Source organism: Cervus elaphus, chromosome 19 (genome assembly GCF_910594005.1).
Source record: "Cervus elaphus chromosome 19, mCerEla1.1, whole genome shotgun sequence".
Classification (NCBI taxonomy): domain Eukaryota; kingdom Metazoa; phylum Chordata; class Mammalia; order Artiodactyla; family Cervidae; genus Cervus; species Cervus elaphus.
The window spans coordinates 47,043,566-47,069,778 of NC_057833.1; the positions used below are offsets into that span (position 1 = coordinate 47,043,566).

Sequence of the window (26,213 nt, forward strand, 5' to 3'; positions counted from 1 at the left end):
ATGAAACATGCTGTGAAATAATCTATCACGGTGTTGTAGTGCTAATGCTGATTCTCTTCAGTGAAGTAATGAATGAAGTAAGATAGTGATTGAAAGTTACTTAATTCATTTATTAGCATAAAACATAAAAGTATGATTTGGACTTCCCTGGCAGTCCGGTGGTTTAGACTGTGCTTCCACTGCAGGTGGCATGGGTTTAATCCCTGCTTGGGGAACTAAGATGCCATTTGGTGTGGCCAAAAAAAAAGGTGATTATTTTTAAAAAGTAATTGTGATTTAGGACTCTAAAAGGGAAGTTTCTTGCCAGTGCTAAATAGTTTCAAGAAAGAAGTCGGCAACATAATGTTGAAAAATCCTAACCTGAAGGGTATGGACATAGTGGGTAGATTTTTGTGGTATATGAGAATCTTTAAAGTAAGGTTAGATTTTAAACAGTTCTAAATATAGTCATATATATGATAAGAACAGTGTTTAAGATTCTTTAAACTGAAGATGATCTAAGAATTAGGGAAAATGGCCAGAACTTTAAATCGAACAAGTAAAATCTCAGCCTTTTTCAAAATAGACTTAAATCTAGATGGCGTGACAAGGGTGAGATGGCTTAGTATAAGATGTTACAATGGTCATTGGATAAATAAAAGAGTTCATGTTTTGATTTTGTCTACAGTGACAAGGAAAATTTTTTTTATATGCAAAGTAAATGTAGTTGAGGGACTTGAAATTGAAGACAGAACAGGGTATGTGAACAGATAATTATTTTAAATAAGTATATCTTCTAGCCTGGAAGCATTTAATCCAGTAGTACTAATACTATCAAATGAAATCACCAGCAGCAGTCGGTAGCTTTTTTAATATAATGAGAAACAGGGTAGCAGAAGAATGGATATAAGCAAACATGTGCCTGTTGAACTAAAGGCTAAAGGAATAGAATCTTTCCCACTTTGAGTACATACTGAGTACTTTTTGAAATCAACTTTGTTTTCACAACTCCAGAGCATCTTAAAATATTGTTGAATTTTATGTTTCTTGGATGACTCTGGTGTACTAAATTGAACACACAGTTTGCATACAATATGACCACTAGATGGCGCTCATACAGAAGGAATTTGTGTATAAATGAACAAATCTGTTATCAAACTTCTTAGTTTAATCTTTTCTTAACTTAGCATGTTTTAAAATTTAGTAAGCCATATTATAAAGATAAAAAGGTAAGGAAAATGTTGTGTTGCATTTATAGTATTGTTGACTTTGTGGTTACTTAGTAATTTTTTTTTCTAGTATTTTAGAGGTTCAGTATTGTTTTTCCTCTTATCCTTCAACCTTTTAAAAATTTTCACCAAGATTATTTAATCATTGCCTTTGTTACTATATCTTAAAGTCTTCTGTGTTTATTTGCAAGTTTTGAAATGTATACAAGTAATTGAGGGCCTACCCTGTATAAATTTTTGAACTGTCTTTACTTCCATTTAATGTTATAAAATAAACATTTCTCACAGTCATAAATTTTTCATGATCATATTTAAAGCATGTAAAAATCTACTAAATGGATATACTTTGTTAATTACGCTTTCTGCTATTGTGTATGTGTGTGTGTGCCCTCACGCGCATGTGCACACTCAGTGGTCTCCAACTGTTTGCAACCCTATGGACTAGCCCTCTAGGCTCCTCTGTCCATGGAATTTTCCATGCAGGAATACTGGAGTGGGTTGCCATTTGCTCCTCCAGGGGATTTTCCCAACCCAGAGGTTGAACTTTCCTGTGTTGGCAGGTGGATTCTTTACCATTACACCACCTGGGAAGCCTCCTCCTCTCGTTTAGAGTTCTGCTGTAGATACTGTTATCATTCTTTGAAAAAGAAAGATTAAGCTGTACAGAAAAAAAGAGTATTAGGTGTGGAGTATAGCTCAGTGTTAGAGAATTTGACTGCAAAAATGTTAATTCTTCATATATCATAGTAAAATCTTAATAGTGTTCTCTTTGGTGATTTAAACATTGTGTGGTATTTTTAAAAATATGCTATTTTAAATAGACTTCTCAAGTTCTATAATTAAAATTTTGTTTTAATGGAATAGAGTATCATTTGGCTTTGCCACATGGGTAGGGTTATTTTAAAGCAGAGATCAGTGAGGACTTAGTGCCCTCTGCTTCCCAATCAGATTGTATGAAACCAATTGTGAATTAGGTACATACACGGTTTTGTGTGAGGATGTTGACTATGGGCAATCGATGAGCTGGTGCTAAATTTCTGTAGCTAGGTAATGGGACATTTTCATAAAGAAACCTGTCTCAAAACTCAAAGATTTTTATGTCATTGGATTTGCATAGGAAATTTATATATTGAGAAGTATTTCTCATCCTGTGTATGGGATGGAGTATTCTGTCAGCTTTTAATTGTTCCCAAGCCCTTTGGCTCTCTGGCATAAGAAATTATTGTATATGAATGACTGTGTTGATACTGTTTTCAACCTGGGCAGGATATTTGCATTCAACATTTGTTTTCAATGTCCTCATCTTTACCAATCCAGGGTAACAGAATCTATATAAAATCTAGGTTTCCACCCTAGTTTTCCATCATATATGGGTCAAGACACACATTTAGGAGCCAAACCAGTTACTAGAGCATTTGTATAAACCACACTAATTGGGCTTCCAGGGGACGATAGTGGTAAAGAGTCTGACTGCCAGTGCAGGAGACACAAGAAACACAAGTTTGATCCCTGGAGATTGGGAAGATCCCCTGGAGAAGGAAAATGGCAACCCACTCCAGTATTCTTGCCTGAAAAATTCCATGGAGAAGAGGAGCCTGGCAGGCTATAGTTCATGTGGTCAGAAAGAGTCTCACTTGTCTGAGCACACAGCCAGTTACTAGAGCATTTGTATAAACCACATTGATCAGTACCTGGTCCATGGTAAGACTTTTTAGGTTTTTTGTTGTTGTTGTTGTTTTTTTAGAGAGTATTCTTAGTTCTTTGTCTACCCTTAGTGTTTGCTCTATTCCCCTACCCCCAAATAGGTAAGACCAGTCTGTGTATGGCCATAAAACTGCCAGCAATTGTTTGTGGAGTCCTTGGGAACAAGCAAATTTTGCTATGATCTGTCACAAAGCATCTTACTTCCAGTAGTCCCACATGACTGTCAACCCTTTTGGGGCATGTGTTTGTATCTTAGAGGTGGAATCATAGAGACAGTGTTTGCATCTTTTCTTGCCAAATCAGGATTTGTAGTAGACCTAGAAGTTGTTGTTTGCCAGTTCTGCATTCCAGTAGGCTGCATTTAGTTGGTGCTGGTAAGCAAAAGTAAGCAGGATTTTGTAGAGCTGCATCTGAAAAAAAATATTCATCCCATGAGGTTGGGAATTATGATACGGTTATATCAACTTTAAAATTACTCAACTAGTAAATTTTGAAGTAGCATTTTTATTCACATATTGTTTATGATGGCAGTATATTGTGTTATATACTAATGTAGCAAAGTATTAAGAGGACAGATTTAGGAATTTGTAGTTCTCAAACTTGAGGGTGCTTATTTAGGGGGCTATTTAAAAATGAAAATTCTCAGATCCCCCTTACTCCTAAAAATTCTGATAGGGAGAGTATACCAGTCTGCATTTTTTTTTTAAACAAGTACCCTAGGTGATCCTGAGGTGGACTGCTGTGTGGAGAAATACAGACCTAGATATTAGATGTTAGAAAGTATCTGTTTAACAAACAGTTATTTTGTGAACCAGAGTATTATTTATGTAGTATTACAAAAAATATGTTTTATTGGCTATAAAATAAAAAATTTAACCTTTCTTTTTGTATTTTTACAAATTCATAACTTGATAACCTTAATGTTTATAACATATACGAGAGGGATGATGCTGATAACAACGCTTTTTTATCACAGAAGTACCAGAAGCCAAATACTTATTTTGCTAATTTTTCTGTTTCTGTCATCAAACTCAATTAATCAAAGCACTTAAGACCAATATATTACATAAAATGATCAGGTTACATTCCAAATGGATTTCTCTGTATTGTTAGATCCTCAGAGTTTAATGTAGATGGTACCTTTTAAAACCTTAGTGCTATTTAATGTAAGTGCCTTCCCGATGTAGAAATTTAATCTGAATGGAAAAGACTCCTTTAGTAAAATTGTTTTGAACAATTAGAAGTGTCGGCAGAGAGAATCTTCTTGTATTTTTAAATTCAGTTCATATTTATAATTTATTTAAGCAGTGAAGATGCCATTGGATTTTACTTCAGACTATGATTGAACTTGGTAATCCAGGGTTTCTCCACCCAGTGCATTAAATCAGGCAGCCCCAAAGGGTCTTGGTAGTCCAGTGTTTATAACATCCTTCTTTACCTGCTAATCGAGCTCACTTCCTGGATTTCAGTCCGTCTAGTTATCAGCTAACAAAAGAACAGCTTTTGGTTCCTGCAGACGCTGGTGAAAAAATAATCATGAGAAAGAAATCCACCTTATGCCATCTTTTTTGCCTACAAATATAAACTCAGCCATCATACAGCTAACAACAGGTACAGAGGAAAGATGCAAGCTCTTTCTTGGGAAGAAATTACAGAGAAAATGAGCATCCTTTCTCAAGGTTTTTATTTTCCCTGATCTACAAGTGATGCTGCTGTAATTCTAGCTGCAGTTTTTACCGATCATTCACCACTCAGCAGCTGGTAGAGAAGTAAGACTGCTTGGCAACCACCTGCAGGGCTGCAGAGATGAATTACATTTTCGGGAACAACACACTTCTATACTCTCGCGCCAGTCGAGGAGGCAATACTAGCTCTAGCCATGGCTCAGTAGGCCCAAAGCAGAAACACTGGGCAAAAAAGGGCTCATCAGATGAACTGCAAGCTGAGCCAGAACCTTCACGCTGGCAGCAGATAGTTGCATTTTTCACTCGAAGACACAGCTTTATTGACTGCATCTCGGTAGCCACCAGCTCCACCCAGGTAACATACCACTTGTTGAAATTATTTTCAGTATATTTTGGTTCGTGTTGCTTTGCAGAAATGTATTAGTATAGATTTCTTGTTATTAAAACATAATCTTATGCACTGAAACCCTGGGTGCGCAGAAATGTGTGTTTTCAGTCCATCTATGCAGGTCTTTAGCACAAAAGGGGAAAGAAAAATATTTTCCCTTTTGCTCTTATGTAATGCCAAACAAAACAGTCTCAGATTCTGTTGAATGACTTCTCTAAAAATATAAAGCCATTCATACATAAATTAAAATAAGCGTTAATAATGCTTGTCTCCAAAAAAATAATGCTTGTCTCCTTATTTTCAGACTGTGTTAAATGCTGTAAAGTATGATGTCTGACAAAAGAAAGTATCCGTTTGTTTAGTTTTTATATGTCATTAAATAACCTCAGGGAGATTGTTACAGTGAATAAGCAAGATAATTTGAAGTATTTTTATTTTCTAGTGTTTTGAAAATAGATTAAATTGAATACAGTTGGCTATTATTATACATGCTAATATCTTATAGTATGGCTTATTCAAGGGATTTAATGAATCCTTCCATTTCTGTAAATATATTACCTAGGGTTAATTTGAGAGCAGTAAACTTGCATAATTACATGATGATAATATTTTATCATATATTCAGTTGACAGGTCAAGGAGCTGAGCAAACACTAAAAGCCTCCAAATTTTAAAAAGATGATATAAAACAACTTTTTGAGGAGTATTAAAAATGTAAGGAAAATATAAAGTTAATAATTTGAGTGAAATACCTATTATTTGGTATTAAAGGAGGATTTGGGGAATATTTTTATTTTAAAACATGTTTTTAGTAGACATTCATTCACCTCTAGTAAAAATGAAAGCATAACAATTAGTCTAATTTAAAAACAAGATGAGAATGCTGTCGTCCTTTGACATCAATCATACTTAAATTAAAATGTAGACACATACCTTAGGGCCTTTAAAAAAAAAATTCCTTTAATTGAAAACCATCTTTTAAAAAAAGAATTAGAAGCAGCACAGTAAGTATAAGTAACTGGCAAAGCTTCTTGGTTTTGGTTTTAGAATTGTCTTTCAATAATTTTTATTTTAAAATAATCTTAAATTTCTTAAGTAAAAATATTGTACTTGTTTTCCTTACATTTTTGAGAGAGATGAAATTCCTTGGGTAGGGAGAGTCCTTAATAGTTTATAAGTAGGCAGTGAAGTTACTTATAATCAAAACTTAAGAGGCAGTGATTCATTTAACCCTTAGATTGACTTCTGCCCCAAGAATGTAACTAACTTAATTTTAACTGCAATTACGTATACCAAAAAGGGACACAGGGGCTAAAGCTTGGCATTGTTATTCATTGTGGATTAATATTAAGTGATATTTCCATTGTCAATGAGAAAGTTATGCTAAAAACTTCAAATACACACTACTATATGTGTATATGCACAGACACAACCATTGATATATAATTCATCTTATAAAGGACATAAAAAAACAACCAAATAGTTTACATATAAAGCTATTGAAACCACACAATTACATTATAGTTACCTAGGAGTTGGGCCATAAAGTTACTATGGCATTGCACTAAAATAGGATTTTAATGAAAACTCTATTTGCAGTTGATCCTACAAAGCCATTTAAAATTTTATCTTCCTCCCATTTGGTTCATATCACTTAATATATACTGACAAATGATTTATTTTTATTTCTGTCAGCCCTCTTTCTGTTACTTATTTTGTCTTTTTCATTACCTTTGTATTTCGTATCTGTAAATGTAGACTTTAGGTCAGAGTTTTAGCTTTTATTTCTCCAGCTCTGGAGTACCAACATATCATTTTTCGTTCTGTGTTGTTTTCCTCACTGATGAGTTGGATATTTTGTATATCAAAGTCTTTTGTCGTAACTCACTGAAATTCATTTTACAAGATGAAATGTAATAGTACTGAGAATGAATGTGAGGCCTATTTAGATGTTAGTTAATCCTATGGTACACTTTTATGTTTCATTTACTGACTCATGTCTAGAAGTTTTATTTTTTAGCACCAGGGGATTTTTATATTGTTAAATACAAAATGGATTAATGAAATTTTGTAATTTACTGAGCATATGCTATATACCTATGAATATACATGTACGATAGTGTTTTGTTCTATCATTATAGATAGCAGCAGTGATTACCAGGTCTCCTGTTTCACTATTGTCAGAAATATTCTTTTCTAAGATTTGATAGGAAGATCAACTTTGATTCTAATTCCTTATAACTATGATGTATGGGACTTTTAGCATTCTGGAGAGTTGTTATTAAATGCAGTTTTACTAATTTGAAAGTAATTACTCTGATCTAATATCCCACCAAATGTCCTCTATAAATAGAAAACTTACAAATTCACTTAAATTGCTCATCTGTTTAAGATATTTGTGTTTACAACTATGATTTTGTGTCAGATTCTACTATAACATGTGGAACTTAGTAGAAAAATCATAAATAATTTTTAAGTGTTAGGAAAGCCAAGTGATTATAGACTTCTGCAAGACTCTGCCTCAGCTTCTCAGATGGGGCTTGCCATGAAGTTGGTGCTCAGTAAATGTTTATGGAATTGACTGATTAATTAGTTTTCATTTCTCTCACTTAACACCTTGTTATCTCAAGGCCTTCCAAAATATGACACCTAATCTGAAACCTCTTGGGTATCTATATTTATTGGATTCACTCTATTGCCATCATAAATGCCTTTGATTCTTCACTGTAGCCCATCTCTTTCTCACGTCCCTTTTCTTCTCCTCTTCACTTCAGATTTTCTTCAAGCTACACAAACCCCCCATCATTTCCTCAGCCCTTTGAATCTTTACCCAGTGATGATAACCATACAGTTTGTAAATTGTCACTAATGTCTGTCATTTGGCTGTATCCCAAAAATTTACATTGTGAATTTTTTTTTAATGTTAAGCTGAGTTTCTTGTGCATTATTTTACTTTGGTGTAAGTTTTTCTATTTTGAGCTCCATTACTACTTATGTTCTTAATTTTGTTTAGTCACTATAGAAAATGTGGAATACTCATTGTCGAACCCTCCTCAGTTCCTCATCGCAGCCTTCTTTCTGTTTTTGTATTTTCAATCCTTTGATGTCTATTTGCCCTGTCCTATTTAGTGTATGCAACTCTGTTCCAATCCGGGACCAGTTTTTATATTCAGCAAGGCTTTAAAGAATTCTGGCATAGTACTTCTAGACTTTGCTACTTGATTATTTCCTAAGTAAAAGCTTTTATCTACTTGGTGATGTCAGTGTTTATTAATGAAACTTGTAGCCGCGTGAGCTTTGAACAGCTGTAATGTGGTAGATCACTTCAAGTGTATATTTAGCAACTGTTCCCATATTTTGAATTACTTCAGAATCCCTAATGTGGATCATTAGAAATGTTCAAAAAGAATTTCCTACCTCCCCCAGACAATTGACATGCCAAATTAAGCTGAAGACAGCAAAATTCTCTTCCTAGGAGTGAACGAAACAGACATAATGATTTACCATAATTGAAGCAGAACAATAAAATTTTAACAGGAGTGAATATTAGCCACATGAATTGAATAATCTGCTTTTTACAGGGAAAAAACCCCGTCCTAAATTAAAATACAAGAAACCACTGTTCAGTTAGATGCCCAGTGTTCAGATACCAGAAAAATAGGATAACTTGTATAAAAGCATACTATTTGTCCTAAACAGGTATATTCTGGAGTAGAGAAGATTTAAGTTTTAGGAGCATTGGATATGCTCCCCTATTTGGGGACACCCAAAATGAAGACAATAACATCAACTTCATTGAGTTAATTGATTAAACAGTTAAATGCATGTAACATATTTAGTACAGTGCCTGGCAGCTATTATTTTTATTATTTTGTTTTATTTTATTTTTTATTGCTTAGTTTTAATAGTCTTCAAATTCAAATTAGATAATTAGGAATTACAGTACCTAGGATAGTGCAGTTCATTCAGACATTCAGTAAATAATGTATTAAGTTCTGTAAGTGCAAGCTATACACTTTAAAATCCTCAGTTGCAGAATTTAAGGGAAGAGCCCCAATGAGCACTTCAAATTCTTGGTAATCCCACCAGTTCCGATTTAGCCTTCCTTCCCAACCCTCACTTCTGCAAATGCTAAATCAGTCACAACTAGACAATTAAAATTTAACTGATTATCCACCTTTTACTGGGATTCCCAGGTGGCTCAGTGATAAAGAATGCCCCTGCCAATGCAGGAGCCACAGGAAATGCAGGTTTGATCCCTGTGTTGGGAAGATCAATCCTTTGGAGAAGGAAATGACAACCCACTCCAGTATTCTTGCCTGGAAAATCCCATGGACTGAGTGAGGAGCTTGGTAGGTTGTGGTCCATGGGGTCACAAGGAGTCAGACAAATTGAACCAACTAGCATGCACACACCACCTTTTACCAAGCTTGCCATCGGGACTAATTTTATACTTCGCATTCCTTTCATCTTAATTGCTGCAAAAAATCCAAGCCTTCCAGATCACTGTCACTTATTTCCTTATCTCTGTTTGACTCTGGTTTATCTCTGATCTGTTCTAAACTCCCGTTTATCTATGACCTCCCAATTTCTTTCACTCTGCTCTTTGGAACTCCCAGTTCATGATCACCAAAACTTCCTTTATCCTCAAGCTCTTCTGTGCTGGTTTATCTCATCTTTTTTCCCTCATAGAAATCTGGCATTCCCCCAAGAATACTGTTTTTTCCGTAGCCCTCACAAAAAGTGGAATTTTTATCTATCACATCCTGTTTACCTTGGGACCAACAAATGGAGTTGATGTCTTCCTTGCTTATTATTATTTATGGATGATTGTAACTTCTGTCTTTGAAAAATGTACCTGTCATCAGACTGATAGTGTTTTCTATTCCCCTCATGTCTAGTCATATACGTCTTATGCATCTAGTCATATACATCCACTCGCTGATGATTTGAAACACAATTTGCACTGATGATTTAAACCAAGGTTTACTATCTTTTCTTTGTCCACTATTCATGTAATCATTCTTTGAGATTTCAGTATCTTGATGTGATACTTCCAAAATCTTGACCTCTCAGTTCTTTGATTATCCTTATCTCTAGGAGTCTTATTTTTTTCTTTCACTTGAGTGACCTGCTTAAATGGTTATATTAAGACCTCATTAGGGACTTCCCTGGTGGTCTGGTGGCTAAGACCATGCTCCCAATGCTGGGGGCCTGGGTTTGATCCTTGGTCAGAGAATAGATCCCACGTGCTACAACTAAGACTTAGTGCAACCAAATAAATAAAAATATTTTTTAAAAAAGACCTCATTATCATTGAGTTGCAATGCATTTCAAAGTGACTAGCACTTCCTTTCTTTTCGGCTCCTTTCCTCTATAACAATTTCTCTTTTACACTCTAAAGACCTCCAGCCCAGCTTTTTACTATCTATCATGTCTTTCGTGTTCCCACTTCCCTCCTTGCCTTGCTCAGATTCCTTGGTCCATAACTTTAAACAGTACCTTTCATAATCTTAACTTGCTTGCTCCTCTGTCACTTCAATGGTAAGATCCAACTTTGGTTAATCGCAACTCTGCCTCCCCCACATTGGCTCCAAAGCTGCATGTTCAATTTCCAATACCTGTTTCCTGGCGCTCATTCTCAACTGATGGTCTTATTCTGTCTCCCATCCTGTTAAATAATCCGATTGTGTTCTTAAATCTCACCCATCACTTTTGTACTAAATCTTCATTTTGACTTTTCAGAGATTCTGAAATTCCCTCTTCATTGCATTATCTGTCTTTCCCTCTGTACTGGAGTATTCCTATCATCATACATACTCAGCATAATACAACCAGCCAAAAAACCCTCTTGGAGTATAGACTGTCAAATCTAGGGATCAGTTCTCAGTCTTCATTTTACTTGACCCTTCCACAGCTTTTTACACATTGACTACTCACTCCCTCCTTTAAATTCTTTTCCCATTTAACTCTTGAGCACCATTCTCCTTAGTCTCCCAACCTCATTTTCCTTTGCAGTATCCTCCTCCTCCTCTTAACTACTAACAGAGTAACTCAGGGCATCAGTCATTGAACTTCTTTCTTTTTATACTCATATTTCAGTTGATCTTATCCAGGTGCCTTTAATTAACATCATTATTCATGTCTTCAGTTCAGAGCTAATCCCTGTTCACTAGGCTTGTATATCTAGCTTTCCTAATCCGTATCTCCACTTGGATTAAGTATCTGAAAGTTAACATGTCAAAAATAGAGTTTCTCATATTATTATTTTCCCCCATCCTCATTTAGTCACTGAGATGCTGAAGATAAAAAACCCTTGAAATCATCTTCTGTGCCTTTTTCTTTTGCTCACACAATTTAATAGCAAATTCTGTTGGCTCTGTGTTTAGAATATATGATCTAACCACTTCCCACTACTCTATAATGACTGATTAAAATTATTTAATTTGTTGCCTGAACTATAGCAGTAGATAATCTATTTGGACTCCCTATCTCCATTCTTCACTCTCACCAGTCTGTTCTTTACCCAGAAGCCAGAGGAATCCTTACAGAAGGTCAGTTCATGTCATTATCTTGTTTTTATCGCTTCCATGGCTTTCAGTCCGACATATAATAAAATCCTAAGTCCTTCATTACCGTAGTTCAAAAGGCCGTTTATTATCTAGTCCCTGGCAGTGTCTGTAATCCCATTTCCTATTGCTCCTTCACTTTCTTTGCTGTATTGGCCTTGTTCCTATTCCTCAAATATATCAAGCGTGTGGCTCTCTCAGAACCTTAATGTTACTCTTTCCTCTGCCTGGAATATTCTTTCCTCAGATACTCTCATAGTTTATTTCCTCACTTCCTTCAGATTTCTGCTCATCTGTTACCTTCTCAGAGGATCTTTCTAGACTCTTATCTAAGGTAGCAGGCACTCCTTCACTCTAAACATCACTGTCCTTTTATCTTTTTAAACATTTTTTTTCATAGCACTTAATACTGCCTGACTCTTTATTGTTATATATTTTTAATCCATCTGAATTCTCTTAAATGTTTTGTGAAACATATGTCACACTTCAGTGTTATACTGATCCTCCAACTGATGATTCTCTTATTTACCCTTCGCCTTGAGGAGGTGAGGCAGGGAGAGAAGAGGAGAAAAACTATTAAATTTCCTTACAACTAGGATGAATGTATCACTCACTGATCAAACTTGGAGTACTTTTGATAGAAAAGGGGAACTTCCCAGGCAGACAGAGGCATATGGTATCATTATCTACAAGCTTTTATCTTATGACAGTTCCTCCCAAGCAGCAGGTCTAAATATTCACACCAAGACATTTCCACCTTGGACCAACGTGAATTGGCCTAACCTTATCTATGCACGTTTTAAACATTTGGCCTCATGCCTAATGATAGTTGTATTTTGAAGTGGTCAAATATATATATATATATATATGTATAAAATACATTCATGTATTTACTTACATGTATTTAAATATATATTTTTTTCTTCATCTCTAAAGAATGAAATTGCTTATATTCAGCAGTGAAATGCCTTTGTGTTAAACTAGAATATAAAGAATATAAAGTAGATAATCCTCTTAAACTACTTTGGAAATACCAACTCTGATAGTAGAATTCTACCTGGAGTATAGAGATAGTAGATATCTAGATATATCTATATCTAATAGTAGATAGAGATAGTAGATAGTAGAATTCTACCCGGAGAATGGGTAGAAACAGTCTCTTTGAGTAATGATTACCAAGCAATCAAAGTTAGGATAAAAATTCTGTTATACTGGTTGTGAGATGCTGTCTCTTGACAGAGTTGAGTTTCCTACTCAAAAGGCCAGTACTTTTGTTTAAAATGCCATTACTCAGATTTGGAAATTGTTTCCCTTTATACCCAAAACATAACTACTCAAAAATGTTTGAGTGATGTTTGAGACCCAGTAATTTGGACACTAGAAAAGCATAAAGATGAAAATTAAGCAAAAAGTTTACAGTGGTTATATTCACTTTAAAAAAATACCAGATTGACCATTTAATCCAGTAGTTGCACTCCTTGGTTTTCATTCACATGAGTTGAGCACTTATGTCCACATGAAAATTTGCACACAGATGTTTATTGCAGCTTTATTCATGATTGCCGAAACTTGGAAGCAACCAAGATAACCTTCAGTGGGTAAATAGGCAGATAGTGAAATGTTATTAAGTGTTAAAAAGATATGGAAGAACTCTATAAGTGCTTATTTCTAAGGGAAAGACACCAATCTGAAAACGCTGCACATTCTATGCTTCCAACTATATGACATTCTGGAAAAGGCAAAACTATGGAGATAGTAAAAAGATTAGTTGTCAAAGTTAGGAAAGAGGGAGGGATGAATAGAGCACAGATTTTTAGGCCAGTGAAACTATTCTGTATGGTATTATAATGGTGGATACCTGACATTGTTTAAACTTGTAAATGTACATCAAGAATGAACCCTAGTGTAAACTACGAACTTTGGATAGCAGTGATGTATCATTGTAGATTCATCAACTGTACAATATACAGCTCAAGTGGGAAATGTTAATAATGGGAATGCAATGCATGTGTGTAGGCAAAGGTTACATGGGAATGCTGTACTTTCTACTCTAAAAAATAAAGTCTGTTAAAAGAACAACATTGATAGCTTGAGGTGGATTAGATTGGCTATAGTTTGAAGAACTCGGTAAAGTCTGTTATGTAAGCTCTTCATAAATAGGAAGTGTTTTGTGTACATCTTTGTAGTTTCTGTGTAGTGTCATAACTGTTAGATTGTCCTTTTGTCAAGGAGGGCTCAGACAGTAAAGAATCTACCTGCAATGCGGAAGACTTGGATTCGATCCTTGGGTTGGGAAGAACCACTGGAGAAGGGAAAGGCTACCCACTCCAGTATTCTGGCCTGGAGAATTCCATGGACAGAGGAACCTGGCAGGCTACAGTCCATGCAGTCTCAATGAATCGGACACAACTGAGCAACTTTCACTTTCACTTTTTTTTGTCAAGGACACATAGCAATATATATGTTTTATTGCACAAACTGCAATTTGCATATTTTAATATATAACATGTATGTATGTGTGTGTGTGTGATATGTAGTTTTAGGGTTAACTTTTAAAATACTGTGTTAATAACAGTACTGAAAAGTGACTGGCCCATAACCTCTGAGGTCAGAATAGGACATTCAACTCGCACAACATTTTTGCTCTTTTCTTACTTTAAGCAGTATTTGTTTTCATGAGAATTGTATTCCATACCTCTTACCACAACTAGATTTCAGTAATCAATTGGGTAATGATTTAATATCAGCTGCAAAACCATAAGCTTCACAAGAGCTGGTAGGATAGATGTATGTTTTCTTATATCCTTAGAGCCTAAAGTGGTGAATGCAGATGATGGCTATTTGTTGAATGAATAAAGTTAATTATATGCATTTATTTTTATTTAATCTGATGATGGCTACAAAGAAGTTTGGAGCTTCTAAATACAGTTTGGCCACTGTAAATTTCCCAAGCCATTTTTATGTACAACTATGGCTTTAAAATTATAAGTCTACATTACAGGATTGTATAAAATCATGTCTATTTCAAAATTAATTCAAAGGCTTCTGTGAAAACATTGAAGCATATATGTTAATATATGAAGAACTTATATTCTTACTGTTAAAATTTGACTTAGTGTCATTTTCTTTAAAGATTTTTCTCACTGTGTACTTCCTGGCACTGTTATTTAGATAACATTATTCAGTCCTTCATTCTTATGTCAAAATTTAGAATTTTGATAAAGGTAAGAGTAGCTATTCAGATCATGCAGAGAACAGTATCCTACAATTACCAGCTTATTTACCAACCTTTAAATAAACCAACTGATGTGGCAATTGTACAGGCATGTACAAATCAGTTAACAAAGACTGAACCTATTTTGTGCAAGTGTAAACCAACTGGTATCACATCTGGAAGCAGTGGAATTTTAGAATCCTAAACACAACTTCTGCCCCTAGACAAATTTATTTAAAAGGTGTTTTCCCCCTCACCTCTTAACAGGAGCGCTGCCTGTTCATTCTTTATCCATTAGTAGACCCCAGTTTATTCCCTTTCTGAGCAATATTACCAGTATTTTTGAAATCTAAGCTGTGACTATTGACTCAGCCAGCTGTGAGCATAAGGAAGTTATTATTATGACAGAATGGGATCAATTGATTGCCTTACAAAATTTTTGTTGACTCTGAGGCAAATAACTGAAGATTATAATCTGCAATTTGAAACGAAACATATCCCAGCCTCATTTTACTGTATTTAACTCTGACTAATCTTGCTGAAACCATCTTAATGTATCAAAGTATTATAAATTTGAAAAATAATCACTTTGTAAGTATTTTGACATAGAATAAGACAAATACCAACCTTAGGAATTAAATGCTTCAGCTATACTGAATACATAGCAGGATTTTGGAGAGCAGTGGTTGAGAGTGTTGTTTTTAGAGGATGATGAACTGAGTTTAAAGCCCTGTTCTATTTTAGCTGTAGCACATTGGATAAATTACCTGAATTCTGAGTCTCTTTCTTCCACCTGCAGAAAACAAGGATCAAGATTTAGTAAAAAATTAAATGGGACAAACCTGCAAAACCCTTACTGTAATACATGACATCAGTAAAGTACCTATCATCATCATCTTTATCACCACTTTCACAACCACCCATGAAATTGATCCTACAAAATATTCTGGTCTTTTAAGTGGGGGATCTGGAGATACCGATAAGCAATCTTATTACAGAAGGATAAAGAATTATGTTTTGACAAGAGGATTGGTAACCTTGAGTAGGTCCAGCCAGAAAAACAGACACCACAGTAATTATTTTAACAGGGAAAATGTAATATGAATGGTGATTTAAAAGGAATTGGAGAACTGAAAAGGAAACATGTGAACACCAAAATTAAACAGAGATAGTATCAACAGGAAGCAGCTACCTTGTGAGAAGGGACCTAGGGATCGAGTTGAAGTTAGTAGAACCCAGAAGTTTGGAAGAAGGGCACTGCAGGCTTTAAATGTGATCTGTCAATGATATTTACTACTTAATACAGTTTAAAAAGGAAAGAGAAAATCTTTTCAGCAGATGTTCTTGAACAAGACAATGTTTACTTTCATATAGGATATTATTAAACAATTAACTATTGCTAGACAGAGAACAAGGCTTCCCAAATGGCACTAATGGTAAAGAATCCACCTGCCAATGCAGGAGACATAAGAAACATGGGTTTGACCCCTGGATTGGGAAGATTCCCTGGCAGGGGCCATGGCAACCCACTTCAGAATTCTTGCCTTGAGAATTCCATGGACAGAGGAGCCTGGCAGAGGGATGACTCTGTGCGACCCTATAGACTAGTGACTTAACGTGCATGCAGACAGAGGACAACATGAAACTGGTGATTTTCTGGCATTTTTATATTTTGAACTTCTGAGGTCATCAAATACTAGAACATCTTGAGCACTTTCTGATTGGTAGTGGCTGCCCAAGCACACAGAATCTCTTAGCAGTGTCTTCTATGTGTATATAATGAAATTGGGCAGGGGGAGGGATGGATGTATACAATCTGTTCTCTGAGTCACTTGAGTCACTTTATCATTCTAGAGTGCTGATTAACTCAGTCTCTTTTGTCAATCATATTGTTTCATTCATCCAAGAAACATGTATTAACTACTTCCTATGTGCTAGATATTATTCTAGGAACTAGGTATACAGGAGTAATATTGAATAGAACAAGAATCCTTACTCCTATAGAGCTTATATTAAAGGGGGAGAAGACAGATGACAAACATAATTAAAATATATAGTATACTGGGGAAAAGGTAGAAAGAGAAGACAATAGGAAATGGGTATATTTGTGTGTATGTGGTGGGGGTGGGTTTAGTAGAATAGGAGAGGCTTCAACTGAAGGGTGTTATTTGAGTAAGGCGTAAAAGAAGTTATGGAGCTGGGTCATGTGGATATCTGGGACAAGAGCATTCTAGGCAAAGGAAGACTATATGAAAGACTCTGAGGCCGGAGCTTGTTTATAGAGTGTTTGAAACACAGCAGAGAGGTCAGTATGGCCAAAACAGTAAGTGGGAGGAAAATAGAAGATAACTTCAGAAAGGTTAACAGTGACCTGAATGATTAGGGATTGTACAAGAATGCACAAAATGGGGTAAATGCATGAGTACTAGGAAGTGTTAGGTCCCATTTCAGGTTAGTCATTGTGAAGTCCATGGTTGTGTGTGTTTCTGTAGCCATAGTCTGATAAATGTGGGGAGGCAGGCAGCATATTGCATTTGGTAGTTTCATATCTGTTTGTTTATGTGACCACAGCTTTAAATTCAAATTTTGGATTTCTGTTTACTTGAAATTCTGAATGATTGTTGGCTCATCCTTGTATCAGTACAAAGTAAATGGCTGAATGCTGATGGAATGCTATCTTTTTATAATGAAGGAATGATATACCTTATCTATTCATAAATATCAATCTTGCAAACTGAAATATTGATAGATTCATGAACTACTATGTTCTGTCTGTGTAAACTTAACAGATTTGCACCCATGCTTCTATACTAGGATTGTTCATCACTAGACTGTTTTCCTTTCTCCCCTTTGTTCTTTTACAATCAAGAATTTGTATTTAATCCCTTAGTATTTATTTCAAAATATGTCTAGTTTTGTTGCTGTTTGCTTCAGAGATAATTATGATATGAATATTATATGCAGCTGGTTCAAATAACATGTTATGGAGTTTATATTGAATGTACTATTTGGAGTAAATGTGGCAAAATGAGTATTTGAATCAAATAGGAACAGATCTAAGCAACGACAAAAACTTAATTTGAAGGTGCTGGACCCCTGTTGAGTACAATGATTCCCAAACAGTTTTGGTAAATTTATTGTGCTGCATTTTATCCTTCTATAAACATAGAAAAAGCTTGCAGTTCTTTCCCCTGATTTTTCTTTCCCTCTTAGATATTTTCTTTGACATTTATTCAAAGAAATATGTCTCATTATCACATTGTAGAAATTTAAACAAAGGAGCTGAGATTAAAAATATTAAACTGTACCATACTAAAAACAAAAAAAGAAGGAAAATTCTTATGGACCATTAGTGGCATGGGGGTAATTATTTTTCTTTAAGATATTGATAACAAAAGATCTGCTAATTCATTTATTTCATTTTCCTTAAATATGTTATAAATTTACTTAGCGCTTATTGAATCTTTGTGGACATTCTAAGCTCATTACCTGGTAGTATGGTATTAGTTACCTTTCTTTAGAATTTAATCTTATGAGCATATTAATAAGTAAGACTATAAATGAGAAAAAGTTAAGAAAAATATGTTCAGACAGCATTGTAAATCTTTTATGGTTGGATCTAACTATGATGTAAAAGACAATTTTTAGAGGCCATTGTTGTTGTTATTCTTAATAGTCCTTCCCAGCTTCCCATCAGTCATACAGATATCACTTCTACATTCAAAATATATCTTTATTTGACTACTCATGTCCATTTTCACCGTTACCATCATTTGGTTGAAGCCACTGATCACCTCTCAGCTGGATTATCATAGCAGCCTCCTAATTATTCCTCCTGTTTCTTCCTGTATCAGACAGGATTCATATGTACATGTAAAAAACCACTTTAGCTATTTCAAGCAGATTAAAGGTAAAGATACTCTCTCTCTCTCTATATATATATATTTTTTTTTTTTCATTTATCGAGTGGAGTGAGTGCAAGTGAGAGAGGGAGGTAAATAGTCATAAATGTAGATGTGCAGTACACGTTAAGCATGTGGCTGTACCTCATGAGGCTTCAGACCACTTTTTATCAAAATCTTTGTAAAAGCTGCTTGCATAATTTTAAGCTCTTCACATCAAATTTAAAATGTAAAACTGTGAATAAATAACAAGAATCTCTAAAAATTAAAACATTTTTCAGAAAGCCATCAATTTGATACTGGCATTTAAAAAATACTTTTAAAATTTGTACAATCCAGTTACTTTATGGGAATTTACCATTTTCTGCAGTATTCTTTGAGACAGTGTTAATATTATAGCCTCTGTTGTCATGGAAACAAGTCTCTGAAGGAGGCCTCAGAGGCTAATGATTCCATGGTGTTGCTATGGATAGAAACAACTGAGACTGTTGTTAGTCACATGGTCAAGATTTAAAAAAAAAAAAAAACAACTAAAACTCTTTGGAGCTGATCTTATTGAGTGATACAAATGGAACAGAAAAAGGACGATGACGTGAAAGTCATATTGTCTAATAATGTATGTAAGATTTTTCAAGTTTCAAATGCTTAGGCTGAATTCCTTTTCTATAATAACCCAAATGTAATGGTTACTCTATATTGCTGCCTCATTATTCATATTAGAGTCTTAAGTTTGACATTTTCCAATTTAGAATCATACAGCTCACCAGAATTTTATCATCCTCTCAATCCTGTGCTCAAAATATCCTCATCTCTTCTTTTTACTCTGTTATCATATTTAACATCTATACTGTTCCTCATCACTCAACCTTCATTTGACTAGATATTGTTTGTTTAGGGCAGTATTTTGTTTCATGCAAACTAAGTGACTTATTTTGTTGTTGTATAATCCTTTGTGACTCAAACTGGTTATTGATTGTGACTAGGAAATTACGTGTGTTGATATGCATTTGTTTTTGAAGACTTTCTCAGCAGTATTTGCCTTTCTTAAGAAAGAGGCAGAGGTATATGTTGTTCTTCAAAGCACTTGTTCAGTGCCCTATAGAGAGTGGGGTGGAATCAGATGGTGTACATTTTGTAGGATTTTAAAAAATGGTATTCAGATCCTCTAAAGGATTCTGTCAAAAGGAAATATATTTAGAATAGGTTCAGAGCCAGTATTACAATGTAATATTGAAGAATTTATAGTTTATCATAAAGAGTTTTTGAGAGCAACTGCCTAATGGAGGAAATGTTTGTGTTTGGCCTTGAAATTTGTTATAAGCATATAGCTTTGTCTTTTTTATGTTAAAGTGGATTATTAATTAGCTAATATCTGACTCTATTATAGAGGCAAAAAGAAACTTCTTATAGGTTTTAGATATGTCTCTTACTTTGATTGTGGTAATTGTTTCAGAGTTGTTTGCATATGTCCAAACTCATTAAATTGTGTACATTAAAAAGTGCAATTTCTTGTATATCAGTTATACCTTAACAAAGCTGTTTTAAAAAATTAAATAAAGATTATAAATGTTAGACTTTCTTCTCTCTGATACTTTGGATGACTCCAGTCAGTTATTTTGTAGTTTATCACTCAACTTCAGTTTGTCTGATGTTTAGTGTTCAGGTTATGCATCTTTCATAAAATGTCCCAGAAGTGATATACTCTGATTACATCCTATCAGGTAACATATGATTTTGATTTGTCCCATCCCTGATGGTGTTAACTTTGGTTAAGATGGTATCTGCTGAATTTCTTCACTGTAATTAATAAAAATTTGTAGGGAGATACATGTGTGTCTGTGTGTGTGTATCCCACTCAAACTTGCTTCCACTAGAATGAAATGGAAGGGTCATTCAGCAGCAGTGGAAATTTTAACATTTGTTGTTGTTTCTTAAATGAGTTATTACTGTGGTGGTTGCCAGATTATAATTTTGTGACTCCATCATTCCTTCTACATTTTTGATTGACATATACTGTAAGGAAATGCACTCTTCTATTCATTTCATTGTTATGTAATTATTTATATAAGTGTAGACTCTTGGAGTCCTCTTTAACTCAGTGGGGTTTATGCTATCATTATTGTTATCTGAGTCTCACATTGTTCCCAGTGTAACTGATAAGAGCCCCAGCAAGCTGACTTCTGTGTCCTTTGTCATGCCTCATTAATTCTTTGAGCACCTTCTTATTTTCTGGCATGGCAAAAAGTTCTAGGCTCTAGCTATGGAGTCATTTCTCCAAAGATTCCTTTTTTTAAAAATTAGAGAACGGATATTTATAAGCCAAGATCTGAGTGTTAGGTATTTTCATGCTATTGAGGTGTTACTGCTCCAGGGTACAGATGTATATGTAAACACACACATTTATTTCTGTATTTGTCTATATATATTGAAAACCATACTGTCATACTAGTGCCTTCAAATCTAGTGTAGAACCATAGATTTCATGCTGATTTTCTCCCTTTGCATGTTTGCAACTCCATTCTCTGACATGAGGACCCTTGCTCCCACTATCCTTTATATATTTACTTATTGGATCAAGTCTCAGGTATGTCAGCAACCTCCTACCACTGTTGATGCTCTTAGTGGACCTCCTTCCCACCCTGCTAAAGATCAAAGGGATATCCCCATCTTGTCCAGTGAGGCCTGTATACTTCATGCCAGACTACTGCTACTGCCACACAGATTACTCTCTCACACTTGGGATCCAACAAAAAGACCAGGCTGCTGCCACTGCTTGCCCATGTGCGATATCCTCTTCATCCTGCCCAGACTCCAACATCACTTCTGCCACCCTTCCACTCCTGTGCACAGATGCTTGCCTCACTCTGCTTGACTTCAACAACCTGTACTTGCCTACGTCAAGATCCTGGTTATATTCTATCATTGCTATCTTCTAGAAATCTAATTTTTGTTCTTCTGTTAATAGGACAGTAACCATCTGGAATTTTATATATGGTATAAGGTAGTAGGGTAAGGGGTCATTCATCTTCCATATGTATATTCAGTTGATTCAGCAGTAGTTTTCTAGAATAATTGAAATATAGTTGATGAACAATATTATGTTGGTTTTGGGTGTACTAAATGAGTTGATATTTGCATACATCATAAAATGATCACTACAGTAAGTTTAGTAACCATCTCTCCCCATAAAAAGTTTATGATATTACTGACCTTACTTCTTGTGCTATATATTACATCCCTGTGACTTACATAACTAAAGGTTTATACCTCTTAATTTCCTTCACCTATTTTGCCCACCCCCCAACTCCCTCCCTTTTTGGCATCTGTGCATTTGTTCTCTGTATCTGTGAGTGTGTTTTCTATCTATTTTCATTTTGTTTGTTTTGTTTTTTTGGTGAAATCATGTGGTATTTGTCTTCCTCTGTCTGACTTAACTTCACTTAAATTCTTTTAAAACTATCTTTTTCTCTTTGTCATAAATTAGGAGTCAGAATCTCTTGGGTTTTTCAAACATTTTTAAAAAGTTATAAGTATTCCACTGAAAATTGGTAGCACTTAAATTATTTGTTTTAAGCTCATAATATGGAATTCAACTTTTTTTTTTCCTATAGGAACACTATATAAATGGTGGCTAGAATCCCAAGTAAGACAGAGACTTTATTCCTAATTTATTTTTAATTGTGATAAAATATATGTAACAAAACTTTATCATTTTAACGTTTCTTAGTACACTTAATTAATTCAGTGTCAATAAATACATTCATGGTGTTGTGCAGCCATCACCATTGTCCGTCTCTGTAACTTTTCCATCTTTCAAAACAGAGAACTCATTTAGAGAACTCATTTAAATTGGTAATATTAAAAAGAAAGAAAAAAGGAAACAAAATCTAATGGCTTACAATCTCTTTCTACAGAATATAAGAAATCCAGGTAACAATAGTCTAGCAAATCTTTTCCTCATTTGTCACAAGTTAACTTTTATGAGCTTAAGCTCAGTTGTAAAAAGAAGGGTTAAACTTGATCCCTAGCTTCTTCAACTCTAATGGTCTTATAAAAATCTTTGAAAATTTTAGCATCTTTTTGAACAATTAATGTGAAACACATTTTCAGTTTATTTTCTAGAAAATGAGATGGTAAAATATTATAATTGTTTTTCTCTTAATAGTAATAGATCTTCCATCCCTCACCATGCATTACAGCATCACTATATATTCATTGTTGACGATTGGAAAAGTAGAATTCAAAATAGAGGCAGGGGGAAAAACCATTCATAATCCTGTCCTCAGAGGTTAACTTATCAAACATTGCTTTCCATTTTTTAAATAAAATTTTTATCTTCTCCTTTTTACTTAATGTCATGCCATAGGCAGTATCATATATGACTTATAGACTGTTCTTACAGATGATTATTAATCAATGCATAGTATTTGTGTGCTAAATCGCTTCGGTCATGTCCGACTCTTTGTGACTCTATGGACTGTAGCCCACAGTTCTCCAGGCAAGAATACTGGAGTGGGTTGCTATGCCCTTCTCCAGGGGCATAGTATTTAATCTTATGAAATTATTGTTTGTGCAATCATTCCAACACCTTATATTTAGGATATTTTGCATTTTCCCAAGTACAATGTTCAAAAGAATATATTGAATATTAAGACATTTGCTTTTTTAATATTTCCTTAGAACTCAGTTCAGTCGCTCAGTCATATCCAACTCTTTGCGACCCTATGGACTGCAGCATGCCAGGCTTCCCTCAGGATAGATTAACAGAATTACTAAGTCAAAGAGTTCAACATTTTTAAAGCTATTAGATTGCTTTTCATAAAGTTTGTATGAAGTTATATATCCAACAGCACTGTGAAGGGACCTGCTTTTGCTGCATTAAAAATTTTTTGAGGTGTTTAATTGTGATAAAATATATCTAACATAAGATTTGCCATTTTAACCAATTTTAACTGCACAATTCTGTGGCATCAGTTAAATTTCCAGTATTGAGCAGCTATTACCACTATCTATTTCCAAAACTTTTTCACTATCTCAAACTTACTTTGTAACCATTAAGCAGTAAACTCCTTACCCTCCTCTCTCCCTTGCCCCTGGTAGCTTCTAATCTACTTTATATGAATTTACCTATTCTAAATATAAGTGAAATCACAAAATACTGACCTTTTGTATCTGGTTAATTTCACTTAGCATAATGTTTTCAAGGTTTGTCCATGTTGTGGCAGATATCAGAATTTCATCCCTTTTTATGGCTGAATGACTGTCCATTGTGTGTGTGTGTTTGAGTGTGTATACACACACCATGTTTTGTATTTCTGTATCTGTTGATGGATACTCTTGAGTTGTTTCCACCTTTTGGCTATTGTGAATAATGCATCACCGAACACTAGGGTAAAGTATTCAAGTCCCGGTTCTCAGCTCTTTTAAGTATTTACCTAGGAGTAGAATTGGTGGGTCATATGGTAATCCTAGGGGTAGTTTTTTGAAGGACTGCCAAACCAAACTGTTTTCCATAGTGGCAGCACCATTTTCCATTCCCACCAGCAGTTTTTGATGATTCCAATTTCTGCACATCCTTGCCAACATTTGTTACTTTCTGTTTTTGTTTTTATTTTTTATTATTGCCTCCTAGTAGTATGAAGTAATATGTCATTGTTACTTTGATTTACATTTCCCTAATGAATAATAATATTGAATAGATTTCCATGTGCTTATTGTTTTTTATTTTAATTGGGGTTTTATTGCTTTTAAATGTTGTAATAGTTTCTTCTGTACAATGAAGTGAATCAGCTATATCTATACATACCCCCCTCCCTCTTGAACCTCCCGGTCACCCACTCCCCATTCCATCCATATGGGTCACCACATGCACCGAGCTGAGCTCCCTGAACTGTACTATAGGTCCCCACTATCTGTCCTAGCGTCAGTGGATGTCAATCCCAGTCTCCAAGTTCATCCCACTACCTCCCCCCTCATTCCATGTCCATATATCTGTCTGTTCCCTACATCTGTATCTCTATTTGTGCCCTGCAGATAGGTTCATCTGTACCATTTTTCTAGATTCTACATACATGCATTAAATATGATACTCACTTTTCTCTTTCTGACTTACTTCACTCTGTATGACAGACTCTGGGTCCATCCACCTCTCTACAAATGACCCAGTTTTGTTCTTTTCTATGGCTGAGTAATATCCTATTGTATATGTGTGCCACATCTTCTTTATCCAGTCTTCTGATGATGGACATTTAGGTTGCTTCCATGTCCTGGCTATTGTAGTGTTGCTATGAACTTCGGGGTGCATATGTGTATCCTCTTCGGAAAATATCTGTTCCAGGTCCTTTGCCCATTTTTTAAATTGTCTTTTTATGGTGAGTTATACGAGTTCTTTATCTGTTCTTCATGTTAAACCATCATCAGATGTACAGTTTGCAGGATTTTCTCCTATTCTGTATGTTGTTTTTCCCTTTCTTGAGAATGCCATTTGCTTCACAAAAGGTTTGAATTCTGATACAGTCTAATTTTTTTACTTCTGCTTTTGATATCATATTTAAGAATCCATTGTTAAATCTAGGTTTATCCCTATGTTTTCTTCTAAGAATTTTATGGTTTTAATGCTTATATTTAGGTCATCAATTAATTTCCAGTTTTTGTATAGGATATGAGGTTAATAATTCTTATGTAGAATATGTCATTGGTATAGCAAATATTTATTAATTAATCCAGGTAACAGAAATTGGTACTTTTACAAGACACCCTTTCTGTGTTCCATTTACATCTTTTTTAAAAATAATTGAATTAGGCATGAGAGTAATTGATTCTTTGAATGCAAGGAAGCAAAAAAAAAAAAAAAAAATGAATGCAAGGAAGCAAGTGGTCAAATATATCCTGAATGCTATAAAAAATATTTTGTAGTCTGTGAAGAGAATGTCTTATCTCCCAGTGGAGGAGTATTGTTAAATCATTATTTTTTATTATTTTCATTTAAACATCTAAACACTTATTTTAAGTAGAGTCATTAAAATTATTATTAGTGGTATAATTAATTCTAAGAGCATTTTCTTATTTAAATTGAAGTAATATATTATTTTACCTATTTTAGTTATTTCTGAAAACTATAATTTATCTTTGTGACAAAACTTTCTGTTATATGTTTCCCTTTTATTTTGTATTTTTCCTGATTTTTTGTCATTGATGATTTTTAGCCAACAGAAGCTGTATCTCCCTCTTCTCCCACTGTCCCTGTGATCCCTGTCCTGCCAGTCCCTGCTGAGAATACTGTCATCCTACCCATCATACCACAGGTTTTTATTAGTTTCTTTTTTCTTTATATAATTTTATTTGTTTTTAATGGTTTCATTTGTATTCTTTTCAGATCATTTCAACTGTTTCTTTGTTAGAGTTGGTAATACACTTTGGACTTTAAATGATATCTTTAGGGAGTTAAATTATCTGGGATTTAATATAAGATGGGTTCTATATTTGCTGTTTTATTAGGTTATCTACAAAAAAGATACATTCTAAACTTCATCATATTGAACCTC

The 26,213-nt window shown here is 34.6% G+C and overlaps 1 protein-coding gene across 12 annotated transcripts in view; it reads left to right on the forward strand.

Moving 5' to 3' along the window:
- Positions 1-26,213, forward strand: part of DLG1 (discs large MAGUK scaffold protein 1) — a 261,867-nt gene that overhangs the window by 97,271 nt on the left and 138,383 nt on the right. For 7 of the 12 annotated variants that reach the window (XM_043874579.1, XM_043874576.1, XM_043874577.1 and 4 more), the window contains exon 6: positions 25,875-25,973. The exons of 4 other annotated variants lie outside the window; for them this stretch is intronic. In XM_043874579.1, the coding sequence (XP_043730514.1) occupies positions 25,875-25,973 (99 nt within the window). Of the gene's footprint in view, positions 1-3,815; positions 4,953-25,874; positions 25,974-26,213 lie in introns of those variants that run through there. One more of the 12 variants, XM_043874588.1, reaches the window with a different exon arrangement.